At 51.8% G+C, this 18413-nt stretch overlaps 2 protein-coding genes; both read left to right on the top strand.

The window, feature by feature from the left end:
- Positions 1-1403: 1403 nt before the first annotated feature.
- RCC_09600 (uncharacterized protein) lies at positions 1404-15320 on the top strand (the record flags this gene model as incomplete). Its single annotated transcript, XM_023774841.1, has 1 exon — positions 1404-15320. One exon carries the CDS (start codon positions 1404-1406, stop codon positions 15318-15320), a length of 13917 nt encoding a protein of 4638 aa, XP_023630609.1.
- A 699-nt stretch (positions 15321-16019) lies between these two features.
- RCC_09601 (related to iron/ascorbate family oxidoreductases) lies at positions 16020-17148 on the top strand (the record flags this gene model as incomplete). XM_023774842.1 has 3 exons in its annotated part: positions 16020-16184; positions 16248-16412; positions 16477-17148. The coding sequence occupies 3 exons, from the start codon at positions 16020-16022 to the stop codon at positions 17146-17148; spliced, it is 1002 nt and encodes a 333-aa protein (XP_023630610.1).
- Between the last annotated feature and the right edge of the window lie 1265 nt (positions 17149-18413).

Below are 18413 nucleotides of genomic sequence, written 5' to 3' on the forward strand. Positions count from 1 at the left end.
ATAGAGATAGATCTCTAGATAATTAACTTAATTAACACATTAGTTCCTACTTTTAAGTACTGCCTATCGGAGACAGTAAGCTAGTTAAAGATTAAAATACTCTTATACTCCACCCCTAAAATTCTGCGAACCTCCGACTAATATTTAATAGTAAGGATTGTTTTAAATAGCTCCTATACTATTTTCTTAGTACTTCCGAAATTAGGCCTAAGCTTTTTATTTAGCCGGCTATAGATAATACTATAGGTAACTATATCCTTCTTCTTAAACTCCCTTAATACTAGTAGATAATTAGCTATATTAAGGTAGTTAATCCTTTAGGGCTCTAGTTATAGTAGCTCCTAAGGAAGATTATAGAAGATATATCTAAATATATTCTCTTTTACTAGTACTTCTTTAAGTATTACCTTCTAGCTTAAGAAGTTAGTGCCCTTTCTAAATACCTAATTCTCCTTAGCTATCTTAACTAGCTCTATTATATTTTAATTCTAGCTCTTCTCTTAGCTTGCTAGGATTCCCCTATTAAAATAGTAAGTATAGGGTTAATATTATTAATACTAATAACTTCTTAGTAAGGATAGGATCGTAGTAGCGCCGAGCTTATAACCTATTATAAAGCTATTACTAAATTAAGATAAAGTACGTAGATAACACTAATTAGTATATAGGTAAAAACTCTGCATCTAAGATGCGGCTATATCGTCTAATCCTTAGTTATCTGTAGATCACGTGCCAGAATCACAACACCCGTGAGGTCGGTCGAGTTCGAGGGAGATCTACGGGTAGCGCCGGTTCCGGTATGGCCCGCGCACGGCTCCTATATTTGGATACCGAGCTAAGGTACCTACCTACCTTAGATTGTCACACGGTGTACGAAGTACAGCAGAGTCAGGGCAGTACCTTAGACTGCTCCGAGTCATGATCCAATACCAAGGAAAACCACAAATCAACCTTAATACGCGTTCCCCGAGTCACCATCCAGTGCCAAGTTAAACCATAAACCAACCTTGATACGTGTACGATGTATCGCGTTTGTCTGGTGCGCAAAATTGAGCAAATGCTCACGATGCGGTCCATCGCCGGCGTTTCATACCAGTTTGACGACGTCGGCCCCCCGGCCACCGAAACACCAATGCCTGTCAATGCCTGCCTCATACTCAAGTCCAACGTGTGTGCATGTTTCCACGACGCAACGTTCTGGCCAGATGGCGGCGGCAACTCGTCGCGTTGATCGCGAGAGCATGCCACTCCGACCTACCGACTTTCGCGCCCCAAGGTACACTGGCTAGACCCCCGAGGAGCGCAAGGTATCCAACGCGTAGCATTTTCCACAAGGAGCCTACCTCACCTACACAGCACTCTACACGAGGACTTCATATAGCATTTGCCACAATCTCCCAAAGATGGCGAAGCAAAAGTCCCAATGGTCGGACATTGCCACCACCTGCGGCGTTCCTGTCAGCGACATTGAAGATGTTTACCCATGCACGCCTTTTCAGATCGACGCCATGGTGGGAAGCAGCAAGCATCCCAGTACGCACGTCTATCGCGGCTCCTTTGTGCTGGACAACAAGACAGTCGACGTTGGGCGATATTGCGCTGCCGTGGATCGGGTTACCGGGGAGAATGCGATCCTGCGCACGCGCATCRTCGACGATTGCACTCTCGGCTTCGTGCAAGCTGTGCTTGTGCAGCGAGGACCCGTGGTGCTTGAGGATGCTCAKGATCACGCAGACRACGACATGACGATGGGCCTGGGATCGTCGTTGATTAGATGGCGGCTGCGCAATGGCAGACTTATCCTCACATGCCATCATGCCCTCCACGACCAGACATCAATTTGGACTTTGGGTGAGGATGTCCTGCGGGTCTATCATGGCATGAAGCCTCCACCACATGCGCCCTTCCGAGAGTACGTGGAATATATCCAAGCCATCGACCAGCAAGCAGCGACACAGTTCTGGAAAGATCGCTTCCCCTGTGCAGCAGAAATCTACCCGCAAGTGGACGTCACGCAATCCCCACTGGCCGCAAGCCATACCTCGCACATCATCCCACTTTCGGCCAGCACTCAAGGCCGAGTGTCCTTGGCACAGATACCGGCATACATCGAGGCCGCCTGGGCTCTGGTTGCCTCCGCCATGAGTGGTAGCGAAGTTGTGGCTTACGGTTTTGCCCTGTCAGGCCGCACGGGCAAGCTGGGATCGGTTGCGAGCACTTTGGGACCGGTCATGACAACGACACCTGTGCAAGTAGACGTCCGTCCCGAATTAAGCGTGCAGAAGCTTGTACAACAACGAGCCCGCGATCGTCGACAGCTTGTAGCCAATGCAGCGCTGCATTGGGGATCATCAAACATCCGCTCCGTGAACGAGAACGCAAAAGTTGCCTGTCAATTCCAGACACTCCTCAACATCATCCCACCTACCCGCGATCGGGCCTCGGTAGAGAACCAATGTGTAGGCGAAGAGCAAGGTCCCATCACGCGCGCGCTCTGTCTGTGGTTTCAAATAAGCGGCGACCGTGTCTCAATTGAAGCCGCCTACGACGCAAGTATACTCCCAGAGTCTCAAGTACGCCGCAACTTGCATCATTTCGCCCACTTCTTGGGTTTACTGCTCGACAGTCCCCCGGAGCGGACTGTTGGGGACCTTCCACGCTCCACTCCGCAGGATGTGGCGCAGATCATGGACTGGAACAGTTCCTTGCCCACTGATGGAAGCTGGGAGCACTGTCTGCATCACCTCTTCAGCACTCGAGCTGGTCAGCGTCCTCAGGCCATAGCAGTAGAAGCTTGGGATGGCAAGGCGACTTATGCCGAGTTGGACTGCATGTCGTCTCACCTCGCTCATTCTCTCCTCGTCTCCGGAGGGCTGTCCAAAGGGGACCCTGTGGTCCTTCTCTTGGATAGATCGCTCGCAGCAATCGTATCTGCTTTGGCCGTGCTCAAGTCCGGTGGTTGCTGCGTTCCGGTCGACACAAAATTCCCCTCTATGCGACAAAAGGCCATAATCTCGGCCACCGGTGCGCGCCATATCATCACTCTGGACAGCACCTACCTCGATTCCTTCACCACGGGGGAAGCGATACAAGTATGGACAGTGAACAGCGACGAATTGGCGCGATTCTCCCTCATGGACGATCTTCCTAGTACCTTCCAATTTCCTTCAACCACGGGCGCCGACTTGGCATACATCCTTTTCACCAGTGGCAGTACAGGTATACCCAAAGGAGTGATGCTTGAACACGGAAACCTGACCACTTCCATTCAACACAATGGCGAAACGTTCAGCTTTGGCAGTTCCAGCAGATGCCTCCAATTTGCAAGCCTAGTATGGGACGTCAGCCTGCTAGAGATATATGGAGCACTACTCTTCGGTGGCTGCGTATGCGTGCCTTGTGAGATGGACCGCGAGTCTGGCTTGGCGTTGTACATGACATCCCACAGTGTCGACTTCACGTGCCTCACCCCCGCGGTCCTCCGTTCGCTCAAACCCCCTGAGATCCCGACAATCTCCACGATTTGTACCACCGGCGAATGCATCGATCCAGATGCAGTCCAAATCTGGGGGGATGTAGCGCAGCTGTTCAATGCATGGGCGCCAAGCGAGTGTTCGATCTTGAGCGCTTGCGGCAGAGTCACGGCATCCTCGCCGTATCCGGAAACGATTGGATTCCCGAAGGGTTGTTCGATCTGGATTGTCGATCCACGGCATGGGAACCAACTCGCGCCCATCGGCGCAATGGGTTTACTTATGATTGAAGGTAACACTGTGGCGAGAGGTTATCTGAACGAACCTGTACTTACAGCAAGGTCGTTCATCGAGCCTCCTACCTGGGCCCCAGAACGATGCTCACCTGACGGCTCACAAAACCGCACCCGTTTCTTCCTCTCCGGTGACTTAGCAAGGTACAACCCAGACGGTAGCATATGCTTCATTGGTCGCGTGGACAACCAAGTCAAGATTCGCGGACAAAGATTCGAGCTAGAGGAGGTGGATTCTGTAATTTCTGCCCATGAGTCCGTCCGGAATGTCTCGGCCGTGGTCTGTCGCTCGGATGCAGAACAGACGAAGAAACTCGTGGCCGTCATTACATTGTCAGACCCAAGTTTGCCTCGAGGGCCGGAACTCCGTCAAATCACTTCGTCTGCGCACGCGAAGACAGTGCAGAGACATCTGATTGCTCTTCAAGCCTCCATGAACGCAGTATTACCGTCTTTCATGATCCCTTCGGCTTGGTTGGTTGTTGAGGGTTTACCTAGAACCATTTCGGCGAAGGTTGATCGGAGCGAGGTCGCCAAGTGGGTTGCAAGTCTGGAAACTATCACTTCCGTCACAAAGACCGTCTCCGTCACACCCCCGTCAACTTCGGCGGAGAAAGAGCTTCAAACGGTGTGGTCAACCGTGCTGGCAGTGCCAGAGTCTACGATCGGTCGTGAGACATCATTCGTTGGCCTTGGTGGAGATTCTATCACAGCTATGCAGGTTGCGACACGATATCGCCGCGCTGGATATCGCACCACAATTGCATCGCTACTGAACAGCGCTGACCTTGCCACGGTYGCTCAGCAGAGCCACAGAGCGGTTGAATACACATCAGACGATACTCAGTCGCTTCTCGACGTTGGAGGGTACGTACCACTGACCCCTGTWCAGCATTTCTTCACCGCAAACAACGGACCAGCTGCCAGCAACTATTTCAATCAATCTTGGTTGTTGGACTTCCGCGCAGACTCCGATGCAGCAGTCTTGGAGCACGCACTCCGCAGACTGGTCTCTCATCATCCCATGCTACGAGCCCGCTTTTCTCAACAGTGCGAAGATGGAGCATCCAAGAGGGAATTCGTACAGAGAATAGCTCCGGATACATCAGACAGCCTTCGATTTTCCCATCATACGCATATCTTGAAAGAGACCGACCTACATCATCTAGCCCACCAAAGCGAGACAAGTCTTGATCTAGCCAACGGTCCTTTGTTCGCGGCGGATCTCATCGAGATGCAGGATGGTCGCAGGTTCCTTTTCATGACAGCGCATCATCTGGTCATCGATCTAGTATCGTGGCGTATCATTTGGGATGATCTCGGTACCTTACTCAGGGAGCCAGAGGCTACTCTTGCCCGGACATTGCCCTTCACGTCATGGACTCAGCATCAGCTGGATAAGTGTAGATCACGGAGCGAAACCCAGCCCTCTCTAGTAAAGCAGCAAGTCCAGTGGCCTCGGGCGGATCGAGACTTCTGGGGCATGAGCGACAAGATCGCACTAGCCCAAGACGTAGTCTCTGAACGCTTCTCGTTAGAAGTTGAGACCACGGAGCTTCTTATGGGATCTTCGAATACCGCATATCGCACTGCACCTGTAGAGCTACTCCTCTCCGCCATCTTGCTATCTTTTCGGCAAAGTTTCTGTGATCGCAAGGCTCCGGCATTTTACGTCGAGAAGCATGGACGCCAGGCATGCRATGCGGAAGATGAGCTACTTGATACATCACGAACAGTCGGTTGGTTCACCACGCTACTTCCCATTCACGCGCTGGTGAATCATGAGTCTCCAGTCGATGACGTTGTCGTGGCGGTCAAGGACAGCTATCGACGGGCCTCAGTTCATGCTGTACAGTCTTTCGCTGACGAGGTACTCGGATCTGATGACCGTTTGAATTCCAGCAACTTCCAGCATAGACATGTGGAGCTAATGTTCAATTTTATTGGTGGTTTACAGCAGGTCGACACGAGCAATGGAGTGTTGGATATCTCCCCTTCCATGCCATCTTTTTCAGGCTTAAAAACCGCAGGAAACTGCGAACAGACGAGTTTGATCAACATCGGAGCTGCTGTCCTCGGTGGGCGACTCCAATTCTGGGTTGAATGGAACAGTTCGATGTTACACCAAGATCGATTACGCGGATGGACAACACGACTCCAAGCCTTACTCCAATCCATGCCGCATTCTCTCGTCGGCCAGGAGTCGCGCCTTACTTTGAGCGACATGCCTCTACTGGACACCGATGGCTCTGACACTAGGGCGATCAACCAACACCTGACTAGCTTGGGAATATCTCCGTCTCACGTCAGTTCTATCATGCCATGTTCCCCGGTGCAGGAAGGAATATTGTATGCTCAAGTGCGAGCGGGTACCGATAGCATGTGTTACTGGAGCCGGATTGACATGAAGATCACACCTGCGTCTGGCGTTGAAGGGGATGTCGACGTCGCAAGGCTCGCCAAAGCGTGGCATTCCGTTTGCGAAGCACACCCCATGCTACGAACTGTCTTGGTCAGCGGCCTCGTCGCCAATACCTCTTTCCAACAAGTCGTGTTGAAGCAGGCTTCGCCCAGCTTGTCGCTCTCATCACGTTTACCATCAACACTTTCGTCAAGCTCGCCTCGAATTTCTTTACCGGACGCATTCGACGGAACCGTGTCACCGCATCATCTGGTGATCGATCAAAGCGCGGGGCAACGGAGCGTTCATGTCTCGTTGTACATCAGCCACGTGCTCATCGATGGAGGTACAATTCCATTGCTTGCGAGACAGCTGAGCCTTGCGTACACGCAGGATACCAAGATTGTGGGAAGTCATGGATTCGATTCCTATCTGCAGTGGATCCGTCAACATTCAGAGGAGTCACAGAAGTACTGGTTACGCCGTCTTACTGGMATTCATCCGTGCGTCATGCCAACCTTGAGCGGCCCGAGAAGTGATGATACTCCTCCATGCTATATTGATGGCAACTTCTCTGACATGAGCGCCGTCCACTCGCTGTGTCAGCGTTATGGGGTTACTGTTGCGAATATCATGCAGGTCGCTTGGGCCATCGTATTACGCCGTTATACCGGATCCAGCGACGTTTGCTTTGGTTGTATGATGTCAAACAGGGACGTCATAAACGGCGGTGAGGACATTGTCGGGCCACTCATAACGATGATTCCCATGAGGTTCGACATGGGGCCGTCCAACACTGCTGTCGCGAGTCTTCTATCAGACGCCAAAGAGAATTTCGCTCAGAGCTTGGAACACGCAGCCTGCTCACTGACAGCGATTCAAGACGCCCTCGGCATGGGTTCCACGCCTATTTTCAACACAATCATGTCTATTCAAGCTCTGGTACCTGAAGATCTAAGTGTTGATGGATCGAGCATCCATGTGGAGCTGCTGGATGTACTAGATCCGTCGGAATATCCTTTTRTGCTCGGTGTGATGTACGACAAGGGCATCATCAAGTACAGGCTTACCTACCAGCCTCAGCAAGTACCTCAGATCCTGGCTTCTCAAGTTATGGACATGTTACAGAATACCCTTCGCATAATGGTCCACGAGGCTTCCGCGACAGCTCTGTCTGTAGCACTTCGTGCAAAGGTCGAGGCAGGCTCGGAACTACGACCATTCGAAACTTTGGTCGTCCCGGATCCAAAATTGACCGCGAAAACCCGTCTGCAAGCGGCGTCGCAATGCGAGCTCCCGGGGAGTGCAGTGGAAGATGTTTTCCCATGTACCATGCTCCAGCAGGAACGAATGGAAGCATCAGTCCTGGGTCAGGTGGATGCAATGGTGCAGCATGTCGTCACAAGCAAGAATGGGGAGAGTTGCGCGCAGCTTCGTGAGGCTTTCGAAAGGGCTGTGCAGGCAATTCCAGCGCTACGCACCCGCATTGTGAAGTTGCCTAAGCAGGGCTGTTTTCAGGTCGTTACCAAGTCTCAATCTTGGAGTTTTGCAGAAACCTTGGAGGAGTATCTGGAATGGGTTCAATCTATCCCAGTCCGTTACGGAGGCTGGTTGTGTCGTCTCGGCGCAGTCGAAGACGACAACGGGCGAGGTTCAGTCATTCTTTCACTACACCCAGCTATCTGCGATGAGTGGACATTCCAGCAGTGCCTTGACCACGTCGGCAGAGCGCTCCAGCAGGTCCCCTTTCCCTCGCCGCTGCAATCGCTCAGCCCTTTCGTGCATGACTTTGCTCAGACTCACCTTTACCACGACTCCGCCTGCAAACGATGGAATGAGAAATTGCGAGGATCGCATTTGGCATCGACATTTCCACCTCTCCCACCAACATCAGATCGGGTCGCTCCAATGCCTGATCATAGCCCTTCTGCGACACTATTAGTCAGTGCGGTCACCCAGAAGACACCGGACTTCGCGGCGGTACTCACCGCTGCTTGGGCGCTGTGTCTGTACCGCCTTACGGGAAACATAAAGGTGTTGATTGGGGTACAAGTTGATGGGCGTGACGTCCATCATGCTCTACTAGCATCAGATCAACGCATGGATCAGGTTACGGGTCCCCTTGACCCTACTGTACCCTACGTTATCGACGTGGATCCAACTGCTTCATGCAAGAAACTCGTCAGCACAGTCCTCGACTATTCGGCGGCCATGCCATTATGCGCTCACGCTGGGAAGGTGGACTCAATGGTCAAAATCGACGACGACTCTCGCGCAGCCTGCAATTTGACAAACAACCTCGCTGTCCATGTCGCTGATAAACAAAGTGGATTATTTGACGTCCGTAGGATCACTGGCCTGAGGGATCCGGCTTCTACCATCCAGCTGACCGTCGATTGTTCTGTGACGGATGACGGAACGCGTGTCACCATGACTTACATGGGGCAGGATCCTCGCCTCGACACACTTCAGCATGTCTTGCACCAGTATGGACACGCTCTCTCTCAGATAGCCAATGATGCTCTACCCGGGCCTATTTCGCAACTGAGTCCTATCAGCGAGTATGACTTGTCGTTCCTCCGAGATTCGAACGCCCTGACGCCCGTGGCGGTCGACTCCTGCCTCCATTCACTCGTGAGAGAACGATGCCGGTCACAGCCAGATTGCCCTGCAGTGTGCTCATGGGATGCCGAATTGAGTTATGCGGAACTTGAGGAGCTTTCAAACCGGCTTGCCAATCGTCTGCAAAATGAGTTCTTCGTTCAGCCAGAGCAGATTATTGCATTCCTCCTACCACGATCGGCCGCATGCATTGTTACCATGCTCGCCATCTTGAAAGCAGGCGGAGTAATGTTAGGTCTGGAAGCCAATCAACCTGACGATCGTCTGAAAGACATTCTGGTGGATTCCGAGGCCTCTCTCATTCTGACTTCTACTGCAGGTGGACTTGACACCCGGCTGAGGCGTTTCTGTCCTCCATCCACTTCCATCGTGGCCATCAACCTGGACGATATCAAAAGTCTGGCTCCACAGCCCATCCAAAATTCTCCGGTCAAACCCTCAAACGCTGCATATGCAGTCTATACCTCCGGGAGTACGGGTATTCCGAAAGGCATCATTGTTCGCCATTCCGACGTCGCCACTAGTTTGGCCTACCATATTGAACCTTTGGGAATGAATGCAGATACACGAGTGCTGCATATCACAAGTTACGCCTTTGATGTGAGCATCATCGAGATATTCCAACCCTTGCTCGCTGGCGCCTGTGTCTGTGTGCCATCAGACCATGACCGTATGAGCGAAATCGAAAAGGCAATTGTTGATCGTCGGGCCAACTTCGTATGGATGACTCCCTCTCTGGCTTCAGTGCTGTCTCCTTCTCTCACCGCGAACCTGCAAACAGTCGTTCTTACGGGCGAGCCGATGACAGCTCCCGCTATTGATCGCTGGATGGGTAAAGTCCGCCTGTTGGGCGCTTATGGCCCGTCGGAAACCGGGTTTTCAAGTTGTGTAGACATTACTCGCGACCAGCTTTCCAATATCGGCAAGCCCTCTGGATGTCATTTCTGGGTGGTAGATGAGCAGGACAGCGAGCAATTGGTGCCTATTGGATGTCCAGGCGAGCTGCTCATCCAGGGCCCCATTGTCTCTCGTGGTTATCTCAAGCGGCCAGAGCAAACAGCCGCAGCGTTCCTTACCTGCGCTCCGGCTTGGACGAAAGATTTCCCCCGCCTGGACAAATCTCTGCCATTCTACAAGACTGGCGACATTGTAGTTCAGTGCCCGGATGGATCCTTCATTCATTGTCAGCGGAARGATCGACAGGTGAAATTGCGTGGGCAACGGGTGGAATTGGGTGAAATTGAGTCCCATATTAGTAGGTTCGTTGGCGATACATGGCGGGTTGCTGTGGAGCCGATTCGAGCAGCAGACGCACCAGATGATCTCTTACTTGCTGCCTTCCTAAGCCCGATTGGGAGCGAAAAAGACACGCACAGCACTCATGGACACATGCTGCTCCCCGAGGTACCGGACATTGCTTTCTCAACGCATCAGGCTGTGTTGTCTGCATTACCGCCGTACATGGTCCCAGCAGTTTACCTTGCAGTCCGGCAGTGGCCCCTCAATTCCTCTGGCAAGACGGATCGAATGCAACTTCGGGGAATCGGTAGTAGCCTAACAGCACTACAACTACGTAGCTACATTCCCGTGCATTCTGGTCTGAAGAGAACTGAGCTGGTCAGCAAACAAGACAGCCCTGATCGGAGCGAAGAGCAAGTTGAGGCCGCAGTCTCGCCAGCGAACGAGCGTGAGCGTCTTCTTCTCCAGTTGTGGTCTCTCATTCTTTCCCTACCCGAAGCAAGCATTGATAGGTCGAGTGACTGGGTTGGAAGCGGGGGAAACAGTCTCAAAGCCATTCGTCTGGTTGGCGCGGCGCGGGAGAAGGGCTTTCGTCTCAGCGTAGTCGACGTCTTCCAGAGMGCCAGTCTAGAGCATATGGCGACTCTACTCATGCCACTGGCAGATCTCCAACAGTCTGAGATGAACGGCAATGGCGAAAAGCCCTTCTCACTGTTGGCGATCGATGTAGACGCTGCTGTTGATCAAGCTGCACACCTTTGTGGCCTGGACAGGTCGGCAGTTGAAGACATATACCCCTGTACCGCACTGCAAGAGGGCCTTTTGGTCCTCTCGTCAAGACGCCCAGGTGATTGTGTGCTGAATATTCGACTGGAGCTGGAATCCAGTGTGGATTTGGACCGTTTACGTTACGCTTGGCGCAGCCTGGTCCGGATGGCGCCATCCCTCCGATCACGTATCGTGAACATTCCTGGACAAGGCATGGTCCAGGTAATTCTGGGAGACGATGGTGCAGCGCCGATCACGTCATTCGGCAAGACGATTGAACCCACCGCTATGGGTCTGGGTACCGTTTTGAGCTCTGTTCTCATTGACCAGACTGGAGACAACGAGAAGTACCTCACGTGGACAGTGCATCATGCTATTTACGACGGCTGGTCACAGAATCTTCTGATGCAAGCTCTGGAAAATCTATACAATGGGAATGGGGATCGAGCCAACAAGCCCCTATTCACGCCGTTTCGGAAATTCGTTGAGCATAGCATGAGTGTCAGCCGAGGGCAAGCTGCCACGGAATACTGGAAAAGTCAATTTATTGATCTGGATGCCACCGCGTTCCCCTCACTGCCCTCAAGTGGTTACAAGCCCCGAGCCAACACGGAAGCACATCTGACAATATCGGGACTGGAGAAGCCTGCTCGAGGTGTGACTTTGCCAATTGCCATTCGAGCAGCGTGGGCAGTCCTCCTTGCGGCATATGCAGGCTCAGAAGAGACTGTAGTTAACGTCGTAAATGACGGCAGAAGCGCCAATATTCCAGGCATCGAGCACATGGTGGGCCCCACCCTTGCCACTGTGCCTGTCCGAATCTCTGTGCCAGCAGACATGAGTGTGGCTGACCTGTTGAGGAACGTGCAAGAGCAATCCCTTGGTATGATACCATGGGAGGCAACCGGAGTGCAGAACATCCGCAAGGCCAGTCCCGAAGCAGACGTCGCTTGTAACTTCCCGACATTGTTGCTTGTCCAGCCATCACTGGCAATGCGGCCTCTGGGAAGTAGTCATAACAGTCTCGTGCGTTCTTTCACTGCTGAGCAAGTATTGGCAAGAGAAGGTTACCTTGCTTTCAGTGAGCATGCCATAATTCTGGAATGCGGACCGGAAGAAGAAAGCCAAAAACTTCACCTGAAATTCAGTTTTGACTCCAATGTCTTGACGAGGGACAGAATCAATCGGATGGCACAACAGCTTGAGCAAATACTGCGGGACATCTGTCATGAAATGAATAGGACGGACACAGAAACTCCAAGAACACTCGCGGAGATCAAACAAGCAAAAGGGAGAGATCTAACGGATATATGTCGATGGAACGCCACCGTCCCTACTTCCGTGGACGCCTGCTTGCCTGAAGTTCTGGCAGCAAGCTTTCTTCAACACGGCGAATCCACTGCCATCTGTGCCTGGGATGGCACATTAACTTACCATGAACTACAGTCACTGGCTATGAAACTGTCTAGTCGTTTGAAGCATGACTACCAAGTAGGCACAGAAGTTAGAGTGCCGCTGTTGTTTGAAAAATCTATGTGGACTTCGGTGGCAATGCTAGCCGTTATCATGGCCGGGGGCGTTGCAGTCCTACTTGATGCATCCCAGCCTCTGGATCGCTTGCGTTCAACGGTGCAGCAAGTCAAGCCCGCTGTGCTATTGACATCACCGTCACAAGAGCATCTCGCCAAGGCCATCGGACAAGTTCCCATTCTTGCAATCAATGGAAGCCTTTTTGACGACCAAAGGCAATTTGTACAGTCGACCGACGCCACGGGTGGGAGAAGCCTGAGACCTTCCAACGCCGTGTACATATCTTTCACGTCCGGCAGCACAGGCACACCGAAAGGCATTGTCATCACGCACGCCAACATTTGCAGTGCTTTGAAGTATCACGCTGGCCATCTCGGATTGTCATCGAGAAGCAGGGTGTTCGACTTCTCTTCGTACGCCTGGGATATGTCTTGGTATAATCTTCTTCACACTCTACAGGCGGGAGCATGTCTTTGTGTACCGAGCGAAGAGGAGCGTCAAAACAATCCATCGGGTTCCATTGTCCGCTTCGAGGCCGATTGGATCGCAACCACTGCAACGGTAGCCAGTCTCCTGAACGAGCAAGCTTTGGAACAGCTGCAGCAAATTGAACTCGTGGGAGAGATTCCTTCCACTGGCCTGATGGAGAGACTGAGACAGAGTGGTTGTCAATGTAGAAACATCTTTGGGCCGACCGAGTGTACCATCATTGCATCGGTCTCCCAGGACATGCGGCATCCATCTCACATTGGCACGGGAGCGGGCTCAGTGCTCTGGATCGTCAATGCAGACAACCCATCATATCTGGTGCCTGTGGGATGTGTGGGAGAACTCTGGTTTGAGGGTCCCCTTGTGGGTCGCGGATACGAAGGCGATCCAAAACAGACGGCTGCCGTGTTCTTCCAAAACGTTCCCTTTTGCGAGAGAAGCGGCCAATTTTACCGCACTGGTGATCTCGTCAGATACGAAGAAGATGGCAGTCTTATGTTTCTTGGGCGGAGTGACAATCAAGTGAAAGTGCGTGGGCAGAGACTGGAGCTCGGAGAGGTTGAGCAACATGTGCAACGGATCCTCAACAAGACCAAGAGAGCGGCATACGCCGTGGCCGAGACTCTGGTGGTCCCGGGGCATGGCAGCGGTCCGATTCTTGCATTGGGCCTTATCCCTGAAGGAGCTGCAGCCATGACGGACCCAGAACTACGCGCACGGGTTGCAGAGATTGTTGACGGTCTTGACCAATGCTTGGCCGATGTGGTTCCTGCTTTTATGGTTCCCAGTCTCTATACACCGCTGCGTGATATCCCTCTTATGTTGACTGGGAAGAAAGACCGTCATCGTCTCCGCCGGTTGATGTTATCAGAGGAGCCCATTGGTGCTGAACAGCTCAGAGGGAACGGCGATGATTCGAAAATCGCACAGCCTTCCAATATGGTCGAAGCATCCTTGCAGGAGATTTGGGGCAAAGTCTTAACACGTGCTCCATCATCTATTTCGCTCGATGCCCGATGGGGAGAGCTAGGTGATTCGATCACAGCAATGCATGCAATAGCACATGCCCGAAAACAAAAGCTGGACCTGAGGATGGATGATATTCTCCGCCTGCAAACCATTCGCCGCATTGCCGAGATGATGGAGAAGCGGATCAAATCTGTCGAATTCGTCGAAGCTACACCTATCCCAAGAGTGGAGATTGGAACAAGAGTCGGCTTGTCACCTGTTCAAGAATGGTACTTCCAGTACCATGGTCCACCAAAAACCACATTCGACATTTCAGTATGTCTGCGACTCAACGAGAAGATATCACCGGATAAGATCCACGATGCTTTGAGAACGATCGTGGCACGCCATGACATGCTTAGAGCACGATTCGAATGGAGCGAGCAAGATCAGAGCTGGTTCCAATACATCGACGACAGTGTTGAGACTTCACACCATTTTGAAGCATTGCCGGGCGTGGCTGAGGAGGATTTCGGACCCCTGATACGCAGCGGCCGAAATCGCCTCGACATGGAACGCGGTCCTATTCTCTCGGCCGCTCTACTTGGAGACCAAACCCAAACACTTTCTCTCAGTATCCATCATTTAGTTTGCGACTACATGTCCTGGCGTGTGATAGCGCAAGATGTAGAGAGCCTGCTCGCCACTGGCCATCTGCTGCCTTTACAATCCACGGGATTTCTGGACTGGACAGTGGCACAGAGAGAATTTGCCAGCACAAATCTACCACCAGAAACCGCCCTTTCCACGTATGAACAACTGATACCCCCACAGTGGGCGTCCTGGGGTCTCGATGGCAGTCACATAAAATCAATGCCAGTGACTGAAGTCAGCATCACGCTGAACTCTCGAGAAAGTGCGCATCTCCTCAACCCGAGCTCATACCATGCCCCAGTTCTCGACCGTATCATCGGTGCTCTCCTACATGCCTTCTCCATAGCGTTCCCGCAGCGCGCCGACAGTCTTCCCCCGTGCTACTGCATCGGCCATGGACGCGAGCCAGGGGACGGAAGTGTTGGAGATGTGATGCAGACAGTTGGGTGGTTCAGCACCATATACCCGGTACAAATCTCTGGCAAGGGAGAATCGCGCAGCCTCGCGACTACCGTAAACGAAACCGCAGATGCTCGTCAACGTCTCCGACGTAACGGATCTTCATGTTTCCTCTCTCGATTCGCCAATCCAAGAGGTCGAGAAGTTTTTGAAAAGGGCGCCTGCGAGCTTCTACTGAATTTCTTGGGCGATTCGCTCAAGACGATTGAAGGGGAGAGGGGGAATGGAGATGGGGTATTGTCTTTTGTGCCGCTTCCCAAAGAGGCAGAGGTTGAATACGCGTGGAAACCGCCGGCTGTGTTGGAGATCAATGGACGGACTGATAATGGGGAACTCCACTTTTTGGTCAAATATGTTTGTGGGGATGAGGAAGCGGAGCGTTTCGTTCGGTGTTTTCGAGATGCGCTGCTGGCTTTGGGGAAGGCGGGGGTGGAGGATGAATAGAGGGATTGAGGGAACAGAGACTCTTCTTGGAGCAACACTACATTGATGAACGACAGCAGGTCTGTTAGATCATAGGTAGCGTATACATTGACTGACTGGCCGTCAGTGTCTCGCATTCCAGGCGAGAAGGCTGTTTGGCAAGGGTGGGGATGGTGATGAAGCCCTTTGGGATAATGTGGTTTACTACGCTTGCCGTCCACTTCCAAAGGCCACTCGAGGCTGATCAACGCAACATGCACATTGATAGACTACAGTGTCTTCAATTTGGGCTCTCCATAAGAACGGCCAAGGCAGTTCCCTGAAATTGCATTCCCTTGAGGGACTTTCGAAAAGCAAAAAACAACCAACATCTTTCGCTTGGGCACGATCTCCCATTCTGCCGTCATTGGCCGAAGATCATAGTATTCTTTCACTAAAATAAGCACGAATCTAGCTCGGGTTCACGAGTCATAAAGCTTGCAGCATTATGTCAACAACCATGTCAAACGCTGAAGTAAAACGTTGCTACAAAACGCCGAGATCCAACGCCTCTAGGACTGCCATATGCGCTGGTTTGACTAGAAAACTGACTCTCAATACACACCGCTGTTTCGACCGAATCACGCTTGATGCTGTTGGTAGCTTTAATCAACTAGTACCCATCATCGACGGCCTTTCGACAGATCCTCACGACGCACAGGAGTACATTGTTGACGAAAAATGTCCGACTTACCGACACTCGATTTCTCACTCTTCACAAAGGGTACTGAGTTGCAGAAGCTCAAGTTGGGCAACGCTCTTGTCAAATCATTCCAGGATCGTGGCTTCGTAAAGCTCATCAATCACGGCCTATCCGATGCAACCATCGAGAATCTTCTGGCTTCGGTTCGTTTGTCACTTTATATATCCTAGGATAATTCATGTTTTCTGACCAATCTACCACGGCAGTCTAGGACCTTCTTTGACTTACCAGACAACATCAAGGGGGATATTGCATGCGTTCGAGGACCGCAACCTCAGCGCGGATGGAGTCGGGTTGGATCCGAACAGACATCCAAGTTGCGGAAAGAAAACATTCAGGGTCGAAATGCGGATGAATTGACCGATGAGCGAGTAAGAAGCATCCCTCTCTCTTTTTTCCATACACTCTAGCTTTTTGGATCTGACGGCGACATAGGAACATTTCGACGCCGGTCCACTTGACGATCAAGAATATCCCAATCTCTGGCCAGCGGAAGAAGCACAGCCAGGATTCCGCGATTTCATGGAAGCAACTTACAACACCTGCCAGAGTATAAGTCTCGAAATCATGGCGGCGATTGAAGTAGGCTTGCACGTAGAAGCAGGCAGGCTCGTGGATCGTTGTATACCCGCAGCAAGTGAGATTCGCATGAATCACTACCCAAGTATCCCCACCCAAAAACTGGCCGACGGACGTGTGAAACGCACCTGGCCACACACGGACTTTGGGATCATTACGCTGCTCTTTCAGGATGGCGTCGGTGGTCTCGAATTGGAAGACCGTACGAAACCCGGCACTTTTGTCCCTGTGACTCTTACGAAACCGGGTCAGAAGAGTGAAATGGTTGTCAATRTCAGTGATACTTTCCAACGATGGACCAATGGTTTCATTCGTGCTGGAGTACATCAGGTTGCTCCTCCACCGACGCATAAGATGGATCAAGATGGACTTCTTCCAGAGAGACACTCTTGTGTTTTCTTTTTCAAGGCTAGTAGAGATACTTCCGTCGGCCCCTTGCCGGAATTTGTCACGGAAGAAACTCCTGCTCAATATGATGAGGTCACTGCGCTGCAATATCAGCAGCGCAAGACTAAGGAGTTGTATTAGCGGTTTTGCGTCGCAATATGAGCTTGCAGGCGAAGACTAGGCGGACGAGCAGGCGGATGGCCTTCGAGCATGTGTTTACATCTATCTAAAAATTTTTAGAGCATTGCTGACAATGATGACATTGGCTGCTTGAAGAAGATCTCAAAACTTATTAAATTTTCCGTGTGAGTAGTTTCCGCATCAGCGAGTTTGTGAAAATCGCAAGGCCGTCGTCTGCAAATAAACAAGTCGTACATCGTTTCCCGAATTCTGTAATCTTCGTCATCCATTGGGTTTGAAGTCTCGGAAGTCTTTGATTCCATAGCATCCCTCCACCCCCTCCCTTTCTCGGAGCCTCCTATCTTTTCGCTCCTCCTACCCACAACCACAATGTTGGTGACTCGTACGTGGGAATGATCTCCGCTGCGAGGAGATGCTATATGAAGCGACAGGGGGGTTCCCTGAGCTAGTTACCAACGTGCACCTTTCTTGCCTCCTCGGTAGACCAAGATTAGAGGTGAAATTGAGCAATCCAGTCCCTAATCAGCAAAGCACTCTACCTCTTACATTCTGCGCGCTGAACGCACAATCGATGGGGAACCATCACAACCGTAGGAAGTGAAACAGCTAAGGGTTATCTCGGACGACCGACAACGATTGACATTACCTGCTTGCTTGCAAGAATGTTCAATGGACCAGGCGTATGATCAAACAAACAGAAGTTCATCACTCATCTCCCCCAGGGTCTTTAGAAGATTGACATGTACACTAACCAGCGTTGAAGACCCGAGAGGTCTCGCGATACAGGAGACATTCCGGCTTGCTGGGTATGGTCGAGACTCTCGGTGCTTGCGTCCACGAGTTAGAGCGTGACTCTGTGTAGTTCACGTGCTTGCAGTTCACGTGCTTGCAATCTGGCAAAGCCACGGCAGTCGGGTGGTCTGAAAAGTTTCTGTTGAGTTTACAGGGTGAAGACATGTCTTTGAAAGGGTCTCTAGTTCCACGCATCAGTGTCACATTTGGAGTCCGCCCCTACAGCTCTGGGGGTCCTAAGGCCACAAATTGCCGGCAACTTGGCAGAATGGCAAGCACGCGATTCAACACGAATCTTCGGTATGGCTCGTAGAGTAGATGACATTCTACATTGAGCGCATTCGGGAATGGGCAACTCCGACCGGCAGGAGATGGAGTTGAAATGACCCCTGTCTAGCGTGCTGCGGCCCGCGTCAAGCCTTGGCGAAACGAGGGCAGGAAGGACACCTCATCGTGCGAACAGTATGAACACG

The sequence above is a fragment of the Ramularia collo-cygni genome (genome assembly GCF_900074925.1).
Source record: "Ramularia collo-cygni strain URUG2 genome assembly, contig: RCC_scaffold18, whole genome shotgun sequence".
Classification (NCBI taxonomy): domain Eukaryota; kingdom Fungi; phylum Ascomycota; class Dothideomycetes; order Mycosphaerellales; family Mycosphaerellaceae; genus Ramularia; species Ramularia collo-cygni.